The sequence below is a fragment of the Crinia signifera genome, chromosome 2 (assembly GCF_055691185.1).
Source record: "Crinia signifera chromosome 2, ASM5569118v1, whole genome shotgun sequence".
Taxonomy (NCBI): Eukaryota; Metazoa; Chordata; class Amphibia; order Anura; family Myobatrachidae; genus Crinia; species Crinia signifera.
Window position 1 is genome coordinate 268119263 of NC_139218.1, and position 16869 is coordinate 268136131.

At 40.3% G+C, this 16869-nt stretch overlaps 1 protein-coding gene across 2 annotated transcripts in view; it reads right to left on the reverse strand.

The window, feature by feature from the left end:
• Nucleotides 1–16869, reverse strand: part of OCA2 (OCA2 melanosomal transmembrane protein) — a 205231-nt gene that overhangs the window by 121511 nt on the left and 66851 nt on the right. For both annotated transcript variants that reach the window (XM_083168584.1, XM_083168582.1), the window contains exons 7-9: nucleotides 14181–14338; nucleotides 12587–12669; nucleotides 2263–2416 (exon numbers count right to left, since the gene is read on the reverse strand). In XM_083168584.1, the coding sequence (XP_083024710.1) occupies nucleotides 2263–2416; nucleotides 12587–12669; nucleotides 14181–14338 (395 nt within the window). The remainder of the gene's footprint in view (nucleotides 1–2262; nucleotides 2417–12586; nucleotides 12670–14180; nucleotides 14339–16869) is intronic.

Consider the following 16869-nt stretch of genomic DNA (forward strand, 5'->3'; position numbering starts at 1 on the left):
TATCTCAGAAATTGCTGAACTCCCTGAAATTTAATAATCTGAAAGTCACACAGGGCCTTATTCATATCTGAGCTCAGTACAAATTTGTTTGGAAAATGTGCACTGCTGGTGGAGCAGATATAACATGTATAGAGAGTTAGATTTGTGTGAGTTATTTTGTTCCTGTGCAGTGTAAATACTGGGTGCATTATTTTTACACTGCAATTTAGATTTCAGTTTCAGCACACCCCACCCAAATTTAAGGCGATGTACACATGGGGGCGATTTGGTCTAATATCGTGGGCAATATGGTCGCTGAGCGACCATATTGCCCGCGATGGGAGTGTGCACCGGCGATATATCGTTGGGTGCGCGCTCCCTTTTTCTCCCCTGTAGTGATCGCTGGTCGCAGGAACATGCTCCTGCGACCAGCTGATTTCCACTGCCGGGATCCCCCGGCAGTTTCTTTTTCATCAGCGACCATCTCTGGTCGCTGATGCAAACGGGACACTTTTGTGTACGAGCCCCATGTGTACGAGGCTTAACTCTCTTTGCATAGGTTACATCTGCTCCACCTGCAGTGAACATGGTTTTGCCCATTTTTTTCAAACAAATTTGTACTGATCTCAGACCTGAATAAGGCCCACAGTTCTGTCTTCATCAGCTAAGTATAGAACACAAGCTTTATTAAAAAAAAAAAAAAAAAAAAAATTCCTGGGTTTCACAAATTTCGATGTGCAATGACAGTGGTGTAATGATATGCTTTGTAATACCAACAGAAGTAAATCTAAACATCAGTATTGTTGAATTGTGCATAAGTGGGTAGTAGCATGGCAGAAGTCAGAGTTTAGGCACAGGTCAGAGGATTGAGTCAAGCTTAGCACAAGTTTAACAAAATGTAGATATAGGGATTATTTATATACTGTACAGGTTTTATTATATAGTACAGCATATTCTGCTGCGCTTTACATTTCGATGAAATGGGTGTGCTAAATTATTTTAGGTTATGTTTCCATTGTTTTAAAAGTGTGTAAACTGGCTGATGTTGTGTTTTATTTTAAAACATTTAATTGCGTAAGGATTTAAAAAATAATTAAATAAATCGGTATTATATATGTTAGTTGGGCGCCCACTATCGTTACTACGCTCATACCCCTACTATCCATGGCGGCATGGCGAGCCCCGCGATGGCAAATAGCTTAGTGGGCGCCCAACTAACAAAAGTACCAAAAAATCTGATTATTGGCACTCAGTTTTTACTTATTTTCTTCTACACATAGCCCTGGACAAAACAGCAAATGCTCACTTTTGTATTGCTCCATAAAAGTCATACACCAAGTTTGTATCCTGCCATCTAGATTTAACGGTATTGGTAACTAGAATGTGAACAATCCACTTTAAAAAAAAAAAAAAAAAAATACATATATACACACACACATACATTTTTTTTTTTTATTAAATGCTATATACTTATGGGGGTATTCAATGTTCCATTTCCATGGGAAAACTGTAAAATAGTATCCGTTTCCGCCAAAAATAGATGGAATTAACATTCCATGTATTCAAGGATTTCCTTTAAGATTTCCAGAAATAAAAAAATAAATAAAAAAACAGAAAAATCAGAAAAGACATGGATCTATGAATCCACTTTTTTCCGCAGAAACTGACACTAATTCAAGTATTTTGTGTCCGTTTTCATGAATGCAGGTTCATCTTTTCAGAGAACCGGATCTGCAGAATCCCAACTATTTCTCTTGTGAAAATGGCCAGAATTTAATAGTCAAATAGAAACATTGAATTTAGATGTTAAATTTCAAGTAAGTGATAAACTTCAATTTATTTTGGCCTTTGAAACACGAGTATGGAGAATATATAACATTTATTAGCAACCCAACTAGAGCTGGAATGGATGTTCCCCAAGCCCATATATGCATTGGTTTATAGGGAGCCCAATCCAGATAATTTTCCAGGAGGTGAAAGTATAAAACTAGTGTAAAACTTGGTAACATTTGAATTTTAGCAGAATACAATAAATTGACACAATGGGTGAAATTTAATAGGATGAGAGATTAAGAAAGGGAGAGATTTGGTAAGAAATGATTGCCGCTTTAAAAAAAACCTGGCGATTTCTTTCCAAATCTCTCACTTTCTTAATCTCTCATCCTATTACATTTCCCCCAATGTTTTTCATATTTAGCATTAGTAAAACCAGAAGGGAATACATTTTTTTTAAACACAAAACCTATAAATTATTCTGAAACAGGAAGAATTTAGATCCCTTACCTCAAATATGATTAGGGCATAAACTCCTGCTAAGATAATGGCAGCGATTGTTACTTGGGTCTCAATGCTTGCACTAAGGTACTGATAAGATAAAGACACTGGAACAAGTTGTGACTCCTGTAGAAATGCTTGAATGTTTATGGAAATTGTTTCACTGTGAAGAAGGGGGTAATTCATAAGGATTAGCCAGCCACAGACAATTACTTTTATTATTCAAATAGCTAAAAACACAATTAGAAAATGTCTACAGGTAGCTGAAGTTCTTAGTTAAAGCATAAAATTATTTTATCCATTGATAGTAATCGTTCTTTGTCGAGGCAACATAAAAAAGTATAATATGATACCGTAATTAAAGTATATAATGCAGGCAAGTTAACAGGTTATTTGATCAAAAGCTTTCAAAAACAGTTAATACTGGAAACATTACAACATCTATAATTCATTTATGAATTGCATAAAAAAAGATAATTTCTTTATGCATTACAGTAGGTTGGTGTCATGTGCAGGGCCCAGGTACTCTATTGCATAAGGACATGGCTTAAACAGGGGGGAATGCCACTGTGAGGCTCATGCAACCGTCTTACCTTGCTAGCCTGAGGAACAGGGACCTGCTTCCCGGATCAATGATAATTGGGAAGATGGCACACGTGGACTAACGAGCAAAGACTGGCACATTGCTAATGTACTTGCTTTCACTGTGTGGTGCCATTTTCCAGAATTTATCATTGGGAACATCGCTCCATGGAGGAGGGGGTACCAGTTTTTCAGATCAAGATGAGTATACTCAGGAGTGGGAGACAACATTGACCCTGTGTAATGAATACCTGCTCCTCTCCTACGCAGAACCAATAGTCAAATGAGCTGTTTTTAGTCAGCAGAAAACAAAAAAATTGTAAGCCTGAAAAAGATGTATAAAAACACTTGACCACTTTCTGCATGTGACCGTTGCATAAAAAAACCTCTGGCGTGTTCTGTGCTTCAGCTGTTTTCCTACTGTCACTGCATAGTACATGTTACATTGTTAAATCTGTTCATACATCTTAGCAAACCCACTTATTTCAAAAAAGAAATGTTAAATGTATTTATGGGTTTTAAATAAAATATGATTAAAGATGTAAGAATCAAGCCCTGATTATGAGTGTTTCCCCTCTAGTTCTCGCACATGTACAGAATAAATAAAAAAGATAAATAGTCATACCTACCAAACTGAAAAGCTTTTGAAGCCAAGAGCATAAAGGTTCTATACATTGATGTACATAACACTAGGTAGGCGTCTCTGAGTGCCTGCCTGGAAAAATTAATTACAGTATATCTCCCAAAGGCTGTTAATTGCTGCTGTCCACTTCCCAATGAATGAGGGTGGTCCCAGAAATTGGATGCGATTCACACTGGAATTGCGTCTTCATGGTTCCACCCACCACTTTACAATACAGTGAATATTTATACAGTGGATGATGGGCCACAGTGACAGATGTAGAACCATGTCCCTGCATCACCTACCCCCCAGACCAACCAACTGGCTGCCCCCTCTCAAATGGAACAGCCACAATCTCAGCAAAAATACATGCATACCCATTCACCTAGCCTTAAAAAAGCAATGCAGTGTAACAGAGCTGATCTTCGGGTCTGTTTTGCAAATGTACATTATAAATTATAGCAGCCGAGACCGTACCCTCCATATTCCTTGATTTATTAGGCTTTGCCACAGCAGACCTAGGTACCAAATGATGAACTATTGATTATCCTCTGTTCCAGAATTATTCTACTTTATAATTCAGTGTACTTGATTGATTTTGACTATTGCTCCGGCATTGTGCCATGACATTTGTGCACCTGCACTAAAGTCTTAACTTGTGTTGCTGATGTTGGAGTGCCTAATATTAGCGAACAAATGCACCTAATAAGCTGCAACATGAAGATGTACTCCATCTTCGAGAGCAAAAACTTCTCTGATTTGAGATTTTCTGTACCTCCCCCCGCACTACTGAATAAATAGCACTTGTCTAATGTCAGTTCTGTCAATAACCCAATTTCTACATATCTTCACATTTGTTACTAAATACCCCTTTTACACCTCGTGGACCCAGGTCAGTGTTTGTGTAAAAGAGGTAGCTAAAAAAAAAAACACAGGTCCAATTCCCTATGAATCCTACCCTGGTCCAGACCATGGTCAAACACAGGGAGGACCCGGGTGATGGGCAGTGTAAACAGGTATGCGGGTCATCAGACTCTGCTCCTGTTTACAGCAAGGGGAGCCCAACCTTGGCACCATAGTGTAAATGGAAAAATCTGATCTGGATTTCAACAGGTGTTCCAAATTCAGGGTCTGTTCTGGGATTTTGGTGTACATGGGGTATAAGTGGATGTTTCTGGCATCACTGAGAAAAGATTTTACAAAGCATTGTAGCTCTTTACCACTGTCTTGCATTGCTTGAGATTGTCTTGTGTAACTCCTTCCAGGTCTGTACAGGCTTACTCTGTCTACTCTGAACATAAGGTTGGTTCTCCTGATCTGAGAAACAAAGACCCTAGAGGTCTGTCCAGGGGATAAAGCATAACTCACTCCCAGGCAATATTTTAATAATGCTGCTAGGCTGATCTTCCTAGCAAGACGTTCATCGTCTGCTGATTTTGCCAGTCCCTCCATTGGTTGCCCATTTTCTACAATATTCCATACGCACATATAAAAAGGTATTACCCAATACACCACCATATATATCTTTACTCATCACAAGTCTATCACATTTAGGTACCGCCCAAATAACCCTCGTATAGATTATATACTGTAGTTTCCCTTCTAGACTTGCAACCTGCCTATAGCGTAAGCTTGCAGCAGGACTAAACTACCTCCATGTCTGTCTATTTTTACCCAGTTTGTTCTATCACTGTATACAATTGTAAGGTGCAATGACATTTGCTGCAATATATAAGAAACTAAATAAAATAAAATAAATCATGCTCTTTAAATTGCTTCCAAATATACTTTGCATACAAATTCGATTGCCAACAGAATAAAAAAGTATTACCGTACGTTTTAGAAATTCACTTTTTTATTCCATCACTTTTTTTATTCCAGATGTGCAATACGGTCACATCCTTAAAAGGAGTTTACATCCTCAAGCAGAAATGTGTTTTTTCTGGACAGCATGGCTACCTCCGTGTCTACCATTGGTCAAGTATATAAGTGAAACTTCCCTTTTTCTGCTGAGGAAACTTATATTTTAGAACTTCCTTTGGCCTAGAAAATGTTTAAATAAGCGGTCCATTTTATTATAGCAGAGGATTGGAAGTCTCCTGATTAAAGGAAAACATTGACACCCTCCCTTCTTTATAATCCTTGGAACAATGTCTCCTGCAATGACTGCCCATCTGACAATTCCTGACTTTCCTTCTTCTTAAAAGAGCATTCAGAAATCCTATCAAACCTCAATTGAAATCCTCTTCTTCATCCATAGTCTAATCCAGTGATGGCTAACCTTGACACTCCAGCTGTTGAACTACACATCCCAGCATGCCATGGTACAGTTTTACTATTTGGCCATGCTAAAACTGTAGCAGGGCATGCTGGGGTGTGTAGTTCAACAACAGCTGGAGTGTCAAGGTTAGCCATCACTGGCCTAATCCAATGTCTCAAACTCCTCTGTCATGACTTGCTGTCTGGCAGACTAAATCCCATGAGGGCACACACAAAGCTCCAGCCCTTTTGGGTCTCAGTTGCTGCAAATCTTCTTTAGTCACGAATGGGTAAATTTACTAAGTTTGGCGTTCTATTGAAGACGAGATGTAACCCATAGCAACCAATAAGATTCTATCCATTTTTTCTAGAAAGTCCTAAATTAAGAAGAAACTCATTGGGTTGCTATGGGCAACATTCCATCGTTAATAGAACTCAATCTTTACCCCCAAATGCTTCCGCTTATGCAACCTTCATCCATTTGATTTCAGCCATCTGGGGAAGACGCTGCTGAGGAACAGTGAAGCTACATTCTTAATATTTCCTTCATGAAATTTCGGTTACAAATTAAAAAAGGAAAAATAACCTGGTTTCCGTGCAGGTTTTAATAGCAACTTCACATTTGTGGACTTGGTCTCTAATCAAAAACTAAAAGATATAAAAATACTGAAGCTATATTGCACTGTCTAACTAAGAAACAAAAGAGAAAAGGGTACTTGTTTCCTAGCACGGCCACAAATCTTGGCCATCGGGTGTAATTTTAGTGGCCTGCGACGCGACCGACGCCCCCTATTTTTCCATTGAAATGCATTGAAAAATCGGGTCGGTCGCGTCGTGTGCGCCTAAAAATGCTTAAATGGTCCACCCGCGATGCCCGCGATTTCCCCATAGGGAACAATGTTAAATGCCTCAATTTACCCGCGATGACCCCGATTTCCCATAGGAAACAATGTTAAATGGGTCAATTTACCCAAATCATCATAGGGAAGAATGGTAAATGGGCCAGAAAGCCCAAAAAAAAACCCTGACCAGTGAAATGTCCCCCCAAAAGTAGTTCACGCCACCCCGCGATGAACGTGAACCCGAAGCGTGGCGAGCGCAGCGAGTCCGCGAGGGGCGGCGGTACGCGTCATCCGACCTTTTCATACCCCCACTATCCACTAGGGCGTGGAGTTGAGAATAGAATAGTGTGGCGAGCGCAGCGAGCCACCGTGCCCGAAGCGTGGCGAGCGCAGCGAGCCCCGCGAGGGGACGCGGATACCTTCACAGGTAAACGCGTCCCTTCGCGGGCTTCACAGGTATCCGCGTCCGCTCGCCACGCTTCGGGCTCGGTGGCTCGCCACACTATTCTATTCTCAACTCCACGCCCTAGTGGATAGTAGGGGTATGAAAAGGTCGGAGGACGCGTACCGCTGCGCTCGCCACGCTTCGGGTTCACGTTGATCACGTGGTGGCGTAAACTACTTTTGGGGGGGACATTTCAATGTTCAGGGGTGTTTTTGGCCCATTTACCATTGTTCCTATGATAATTTGGGTAAATTGAGCCATTTCACATTGTTTCCGATGGGAAATCGTGGTCATCGCGGGTAAATTGAGGCATTTAACATTGTTCTCTATGGGGAAATCGCGGGCATCGCGTCTGGCCCATCGCACCCGATTTTTTTGCGCATGCGATGCCCCCGATTTTAGCCCCGATGACCGCGATTATGATCATTGTGGCCGTGCTAGGAAACAAGTACCGAGAAAAGCAACTACAAGTGCTTCTCTAGTCCTTAATTCATACCTTATGCTCACACATGTATGTAAACTACTTTCTAGAAATACATGTATACAGTACATCCTGTGATTGTTCTGTGACTCCCACAGAGGGCACTGGACTAGCATTTGGTTTAAAGCGCTGACACAGAATAAAAAAAAAAAAGTTATTAGGGAATGAGACCAGCCATACATTTCTTGCTAGTTGCCAGAGGATGTATACTCCTAATGGAGGGTTCCAGACCAGAAGTTACATTTTTATGACTATGCTTAACTATGCACAGGGACCGGAAAGAGAACACAGAAGATGAGGGGCTTTAACCTATTTACAGACTTTGGCAATATCTAATTTCCATTCCTGAAATATGTGTAAAGGTGGTAAGAAGAGGGATAAACCCATTTTACGCATTTAATTCAAACAACCATTAAAATAAATGTATCATTTTAACGAAAAGTTGTGTGTAAAATCTAGCTTTGTTTCTTTGAAAAGGTGGATTTAGGCCAAAGAGGGAGGGAGGGGGGCGGACAACCTTCAAAATCTCCTGGAAAAAATAGGTCTAATATGTGGGTGTACATAAGTATTAGGGATGTGCACTAGACATACTTTGAGATTTGTGTTATGATCTAGATCTCTGTTTGTGTATCTGGATTGGTTTTGCCAAAACCACCTGTCTGAGTTTTGTGTTTGGATCTGTATTTTTTTGGGGAAAAACCCATAAAATCTGATATGACAGATTTTTCATTTTTTTTGCTCATACAGTATTTATTAACCTCCATAACATTCTTTTTCACTCATTTCCAGTCTATTCTGAACACCTCATTTTTAGACCAAAAAAGGTAGCACCAAGGTAGATGGATGACTAAGCTAAGCGACACAAGAGGGCAGAACAAACATGGCACATCTAGGAGTGGCACTGCAGTGACAGACAGGATGCACATAATGCAAAGAAAAGGAGACGCAAGATGGAATTGTCCTTGGGCCCTCCCATCCACCCTTATTTTGTTTAAGCAGGACATGTCCAGTTTACTAAACCCATCATTTCAGAGTCAGGCGGTCCCCCCTGGTAAAAGCTTGCCAAGTTTTTAAACTCATAGCTAGCTACAAACATACCACCTCCATATTTAATGACTTTTCACATTTTGGAAAGAGGAAGAGGACAGTGAGGATAAAACAAGCTGACCATGACACGAAGTGGGAAGAAAAGGCTAAGGCCATGGCCTGGGTTTATACCTTTAGTCTTGCTCCAGGATTGCGGACAGCCAAGTTGATGGTCTCCCTTTACCCCACAATTGTCCAAATTGTACTCCAGTCTGTCTTCACCAGCTAACTAGTTTTTTGCACAGCAGGTAGACAAAAGCAACCCTGGTCTGGTAGGGCAGAAGGACACCATCACTGGACTTATACGGCAGACTTCTAGGGCAGCACCTCTGGACTCCTACTGTGGGGTACTGATATAGGAGAACTGTATAGGACAGCACTGTGCTGTCTGAACTCAACTGTGGGAATGAAGATGTGTCAATCATCAGGACTTATATACACGTTCAGTTCTCGCAAGAATCCGACATCGGGATGATGACATTTACCTCAATTTGCATCCGGAAAATGGTGGCACAGGTAAGTTTGGGGGTTCAGTTCTCTTGGAACTGAACCCGCTCATTCATTCATCTCCAAATGGACCGACACTCATCGGACTTCTCAGTTAGTTAAAAACAAACCACCATGCTGATATATATTCCTGCAATGTTTCCGGCCGTTAGGAGCCCATCAGGCAGTACAAAGAAGCAGAAATGCAAAACATACAGACCTTATATTCCAGCGTGATCACAGGACCCAAGACCACCATGCGCTTCCTGCTTCTGGAACCATAAGTCCAGGTATCTGATCAATCATGCTCTACTAGTAGTTACCATGGTTAACCAGCGCCTATAAAAAGAAACTCCGTATATTAACACAACAAACACCACCCCATAAAAAATATACATATATTAAATAAAAAAAATACATGTTTAACAAACATCCTATAAACAATACAGATATATCAAATAAAGTGAAGACATTTTAAATCACAAGCTACCAAGCTCAAAGTATACCTCCATAATTTACTTGTTACAGAAATATACGAAAATTAAGTTGGTCAATTTGACCCCCTAGGCCTATTCCAAAAGGTGAATCCACTTAGATTCCAGTCATAATAATTGTTTGTACCTATCAACCCTTCGAATATCATCAGGAACATGGTCTATGGCCATATGTCAAATATATGACATAAGTGCTAATGTCGTATTTACGGCCAGTACTGTATGAGGATGTGCAAAAAAACTTTCCAGTTATCATATGGTTGCAAGTTGTGCAACCTAAACAAGTGGAACAAAAACACTTTAACAACAATAGATTTGGAACACTTCATATGCTGGTTAAGTTTTTTATGCATCCACATACTGTAATTATGACATTAGGTATACTTTATCATGTAACAGTAAAGGCCACACAGGCACTTAATCAAATATGACATAGGTACTATGTCGGGGAAGACCATACTTTCTTTTAAAGAAGGTATGGCCCTGCATAAGTCAGCGACACATGCTGCCCTTAATGGGAAAACCTTGGAACAGCCAGTTGCAAGACACTATGCAGAGATGAAACCTTCAATATCCAGTTTCAGACATATGGCAGAAACCACATTCCTGATGATAATCGAAGGGGTGATAGATTCCAGTCATATTAATTGTTTTTACCTAAAAAGGTGTGTACACACTTGTACAATTTAGACTATCTGCATACAATTTAGACTATATAGTGCAGATCTGCACTATATAGTCTATGCAGCCAAGACTTTCTGGCTGCGATACGGGAGCACGCATTGGGATCGCATGGGTTAAAACCTGTGCGATCTGGATGAGATTTTGACTATATAGTCAAAATCTCATGCACATTGTACAAGTGTGTACACACCATAAGTGGATTCACCTTTGATACATGTATTTATTTACAGTTTCTTATATAGTGCATACATATTCCGCAGCGCTTTACAGAGTATAGTTGAACATTCACATCAGTCCCTGACCCTGTGGAGCATACAATCTATATTCCCTACCACACACACACACACACACACACACACACACACACACACACACACACACACACACAATAGGGTTAATTTTGTTGGGAGCCAATTAACCTAACAGTATATTTTTTGATTGTGGGAGGAAACCGGAGCACCCGGAGGAAACCCACACAAGTACGGGGAGAATATACAAACTCCACACAGTTAGATCCATGGTGGGAATCAAACCCATGATCTCAGCGCTGTGAGGCAGTAATGCTAACCATTACACCATGCGTACTGCCCGAATTAAGCCTAGGGGTCTAAATGACCAACTTAACCTCAGTATTTTCCTGTAACAAGTAAATTATGGAGGGTATACTTTGCACTTGGTATCTTGTAAAATGTCTATTAAAACTTTTTTATTTGTGTGTATCTATCTATCTATCTATCTATCTGTATTGCTTATACAGTGTACGGTAAACATGCTTTTTTTTATTTAATATATGTATAGTATTTCACGGGGTGGTATTTGTTGTGTTAATACAGTATATGGAGTTTCTATTTACAGGCGCTGGGTAACCATGGTGACTACTAGTAGAGCATGATTGGTCAGATACCTGAACTTGCGGTCCTGGAATCAGGAAGTGCATGTGGTCCAGCATCCTGTGAACTGAATCACGCAGGGAAATAAGTTATGTTTTACATTTCTGTTTGTACTGCATGACTTTAAATACAGTTATGTCTCCCCGTGTGCAAAATAACACTGATTGCAGCTCTTAGAAACACTTGGAGCCTTCACCATACAACTCCACAAGGATATATACAATGAAATACAAATGTGTTCTAAATAGCACCACCAGTGGTTACCAATCACTACTACCCACTAGTGTTACACCAAAATGTTTTGGTTTAACATTAGTGTGTAGTGGTAATTGGTAACCACTAGTGGTGCTATGTACATATTTCTATTTTATTGTACTGCATGACTATGCTAATAAAAGTAATGAAACACTGCAATAAAATATAGCAGCATGGTAATTTATTTTTAACTGAGATAAGTCCAATGAGTGCTGGTCCATCTGGCCTACTGCTTACCTGTTGATCTGACAAGGCAACAAATCATCAGAAGGAGGGTGTCAGCTATTCTGTTGGTTGACAGTCATTAGGTTGGCACCATTGGGTCGATATACTGCAAGGTCAACATGGCACAAGGTCGACAGGTGTCTAGTTTGACACATGCGTTAGGTCAACGGTCGTCATGGGGTTTCACTTTTTTTACCCAAATGTCGACATGGACACTGTTTTAAGCGCACCACATCCCCTCAGCACACCATTTTATTCTCCCACCATGCCCTAGTGCATGGTAGGGAAAGAAATACTGCCTGTCGGCACATGTCAGCTCAAAAAAACCCATGTCGACATTTTGACTGTCAACCTAACCCATGTCAATCTAACGCATGTGTGGACCTAGACACTTGTCGACCTTGCAGTCAGTGTCGACCTAATGACTGTTGACTATCATTAGGTCGACCAACCGACCGTATCCCATTCGGAAACAGACAGAAAGAAACACACCCTGTATAACTAATTGCAGATACTAAAGTTTGAACGTGACCTCCCCAAAAAGGGCCAAAATAGGCTCAGCAGCAGAAGGGTAAACAATTAGAGGAACCATTCAATTACTCATTCCAATACAAACTGCTTGTGACAATTTGGTGAAGCATTTTACCAATTTTACCAAGATGTGTATTCTACTTCACATGTGATGTTGCTATAGGCAACCAATCAGAATCTACTTCCTATTTATTTAGCACCCTCTAGAAGAGAGTAGACAGGATCTGATTGGTTGCCCAGAGTAACATCACATGTGAAGTAGAATACACAGCTTAGTAAATTTCCACCGTAATGTTTTGGTTGCATTAGGATTTCCCAAATTACCTTTTTGAAAAAGCATCACAGACTAGGCACACAATATCCTGCAAACCTTATTTACTGATTTTTTTTCTTTTAGGTTTAAAACCAGACTAGCACTGACATGAATACCGTCAATACAACAAATACTAACCTGTTTAATATTTCAAACGTTTTCTTCCTTACAATATGCTCCTTTCTCCTTGAGTTTAACGCTAGGGTCCAGTTGTAAATAATCTGCAACAAATTGATATTTTTTAGTAACCAAAAAAAAAAAGCTGGAATTGCTCAACCTTCATCATCTGATGTATACAAAAAATTAAAGAACAAAATCCTTGCTTGCACAAGTACCTGTTCTTAAGTCTGCTACAGTTTAAATGGTAGCATGCAGTAATTCCCCAGACAGCTAAGCCTGGTCTACTCTATACATCTGACTGACCTTGCTGCTCATCCCTGCCCTATATACTGTACCCCTTAAATACATTGTTAAGAAAAATCTATTCAAATTAATCATATTAGAAAACTGCACTAACTACAATAAAGATATTTTGTATGTACATACCACATTAATCCCGCTATCTATTAAAGTCTCAATAAGGGGTAGCACGGTTGGTGTGAAGTTTAACATTACTGCCTCACAGTGCTGAAATCATGGGTTCAATTCCCACTTTGGCTCTAACTGTTCAACACTGGTAGTTTAATTGTCTTCCATCAAAAATTAAACCAAGAGTCAATGTGTGCGTGTGTGTGTACATGTGGTAGGGAATATAGATTGTAAGCTCCACTGGGGCATGGACTGGTGTGAATGTTCAAATATTCTCTGTAAAGTGCTGCGGAATGTGTTTGCTATATAAGAATATGTTCCTAAATAAATAAGTATTTAGTTCCCCTAGTAAAGATGTGCTGAGAACAGTTTACTCATTCATCTTCCATAACCAATTTAATGCAGGAGACTCAAATGTGCTCTTCCCCTGACCTCTTCCTTTGTATTATCATATAACCCTCTAGTATTTCCATATGTCTATCCTGAAGCTTAACAACACTCAGCATGCTAAAAATACAGTAGTACATATCCACTTAATTCTCAGTCATCGGTAACCTCAGAATGTGTGCAGCCTCCCATGCCTACTGCCGTGCAATTTACACTCTGTCCTCTTGTTCCTCACATTAAGTGCCTCTCCAAGTCCTATCGCCTCCACTATAGAATTTTTCCAGAATATGGACTTTTCACGCCTGATCAGATTTTCTTGCAGCCTTGAATTTCTCTGTAGTTTTATGGATCCACCAGATGAGGTCACCTGGATGCAGGCACCTCAAATATACTCTTTGTTGTACTGCAGAGTTTATTTAAATCATTCTCATTAAGGGGCAGATGTAGAGATAAATGCAAGTGTGATAAGGAGAGATAAATGTCCAGCCAATCACCTGCTAACTGCCATGGAACAGGCTGTGTTTGAAACAAAAAAAGTAAGGTGTAGATTGGCTGGACGTTTATCTCTCCTTATCGCACTTGAATTTATCTCGTTAAGGCTTAATACATCTGCCCCTAATAGAGATATATAGATAGGATAAATTTAGCCCCTGAGTAAAACTGCATTTGAGCAGTTGAAACAGCTGTTGGGCAGTGTGATGTACTCTGCTGATATGCTACCAAAACTACAATACATTTTTGTTGAAGTGTAGTGAGACGAGAGCTAGAAATATTTTTGTGGGGGCACACACACCTTTATATTGTAAGGTTTAGCTACCTGTGTTGGGCGACGCCTTCTTGAAAAAGGATCCTCAATTTGTGCAATTTGTATGACAATATATTCCTCGTTTCTTTTGTCAATCAAATCCCCAGCAAACGGTCCATCAACTTCTAGTTTTAAGAGTGCAGAATCTTGGAAATCCGTAAGGTTTGCAGCTTGTAGGATAAAAGTTAAGGGATTTGAAGCAGGAAATCATTTAATTGTTTACCTTCGCTCAGAACTATTTTTGCTTTGGTCAGAATGCAGAAATAAAATGTTGTGCAGCAGTGGCCCTTATAAGGAATAGGAACAGGCAAACTAAGGACAAAAAGGAGAAACAGGAAAGTACTTCCAACCCCCTGAAAAGGAAAAAGGTTAGTTGATCAATTAAATCAATCAGAAATCAAATGCAATGGTAGTAAAAGGTCATGGAATAAAATGGATAAAAGTTTGTATTCTATAAAAGTAATTTATATTTCATTTAAAAGAAATATAAAAAAAAAGGGGGGGGGGAGATTTGAAAAAGGCACTTACACCTACTGTGACCAATATGTGGTTAATCTGTATACGTTAAAAGAAACCTTTTTACCTTTAAGCTTACTATACAGCTTTTACACAAAGATACCCAACAGCTCTATTGACTAATTTCTTTATATTGTAGCGAGAACTGGATTCTAAGGAGGTTAGTAACAGCATTTTGGAGCTTACATGAAAATCAATTTATTCAAAATATTAGGCCAAGAGAGAAAACCTCGTGTGAATAAAGGACTGGAATAATCATCTCATCTAGATAAGCATCATTAACATTTTTTTTCCCCATTAATTATACAGATCCCTTTTTAAAATATTTTCCACTATGTAATTGGGCCTGTAGGCTATCATTTGCTATATACATTTATATAAGAAAAAAAAAACATCTATAAATGATACAATTTCTTCTAAGCTAAATAATGAAAGTGTCCAAACACTTACTGAAGTATGGTACCGGAAATGTATGTCCCCAAAATGGGTACAGAGTTGAATTCAGATTGTTAATGTTTGTGCTCCATAGGGAGTTTACATGCTCATTGCCCAGTGGGAGTTAAAGGTTTTTATTGTGGGGAGGAGCAGAGTCTCTGACAGCATTAGAGACCCTGTACCCCTCCAAAAATGGCCACCAACGCTGCAAAGGAGACAGTCACTAGAGGTCCTCTAGCATATGTCAGTGCAACAGACACTAGAGATGCAAGAGTACCTCTAGTGTGTCTTCTCTGTCAGAGACACTGCACCTCCGCGGCCCTGCTCCCACCCCCCAGCTTGTTAACATGTTCAAAAATTGCCCTTATAGTGCTGCAGCATTGACGAGATAATACAGTGTTATTTTGCCCATACATACATACATACATACATACATACATACATACATACAGGTTTGTAGATAAAGCGACACTTGGAGTCTTGTTTGGCAGGTGAAAAAAGCGGACAATTTAATCCATCATGATAGTCTTGTTTTGCAGGTGAAAAAAGTGGCCACTTTAATCCATCATGTCCGAGTGGCGCTTTATCTACACTTCTACATATGTGTATTCTCCTAAAAGAAATCACTGGAGCAAGGCAAACATACAGCGATCAGCCCTGACTGACAGGCCTCAACAATATATACAGATGGGCCAGGCCTCTTCCTTGCTGGCGAATTGCCAGAACGTCACCGCGACAGGAACCCTGTCCGTCTCCGCCTCAGGGAGATGGACAGGGTTAGGGGGGGGTGCGGGCAGGCGGCGGGGACCCCGGGTTACCGCCGACAAGCCGGCGGTGACCCGGGGGAAGCAGGACGCGCGCGCCTCTCGTGCGCGTGCGTCCCTCGTGCGCGCACGTCCCTTCTCGCTATGCAGATGGCGCTGGATGGCGGCTGGCATTGCCATCGCCATCCCCTGCCAAGATGGAACCTGCCCCATCTGTACACACGCAAACCGAGAGAAGTACGGCATTTCTAGCTTAATAGCAACAATTTAATACAGATCACGTATCATTATCAGGCATAATGATACAACTTACAAATATATAGCACCTCAGTGAACATCCCAACCCCATTTGGACCACGCACCCGAACAGGGCACGCAGTATAATGACATCATCAAACTACGACCTGAGGCCTTGTAAAGGCACCCATCGATATAGATCTATCTGTAGATACATACATACACACTTTATTTATTTACATACATACATACATACATACACTAGGCAGTACACACATACATAAACTAGGCAGTACATACATACATAAATAAACTAGGCAGTGGGCAACAGCAGCAGTGTCAAGTACCTGGAGTGAGGACAGGACAGAGCCATGCAGGAATCGCAGCAGCTGTGTGTTCTTTTGGCAGGTTATTGGTTTTCTTCACAACCCACTAATCGCGGGTATTTGAAAAGAAGCAGGGCTATGTCCCAGGGGTGGGGCTTAATCACAGGCTGCGACAGTGGGTTTAATACCATTTAAAAAAAAATGTGTCTGTCTGCGTGGTTCTGGGTCCCCAGAAACACCCCCCCCCCCCCCATGCATGCGCCACTGATATACTGTATAGTGTAAGCTCCACTGGAGCAGACGCTGATTTGAATGTTAAGAATTTCTCTGTAAAGTGCTATGGAATATGTGCACAGTATATAAATAACATAATAACCATTCATATCATAAAATAATAACTAGTAACCGCTTTTAGTCTTTAAA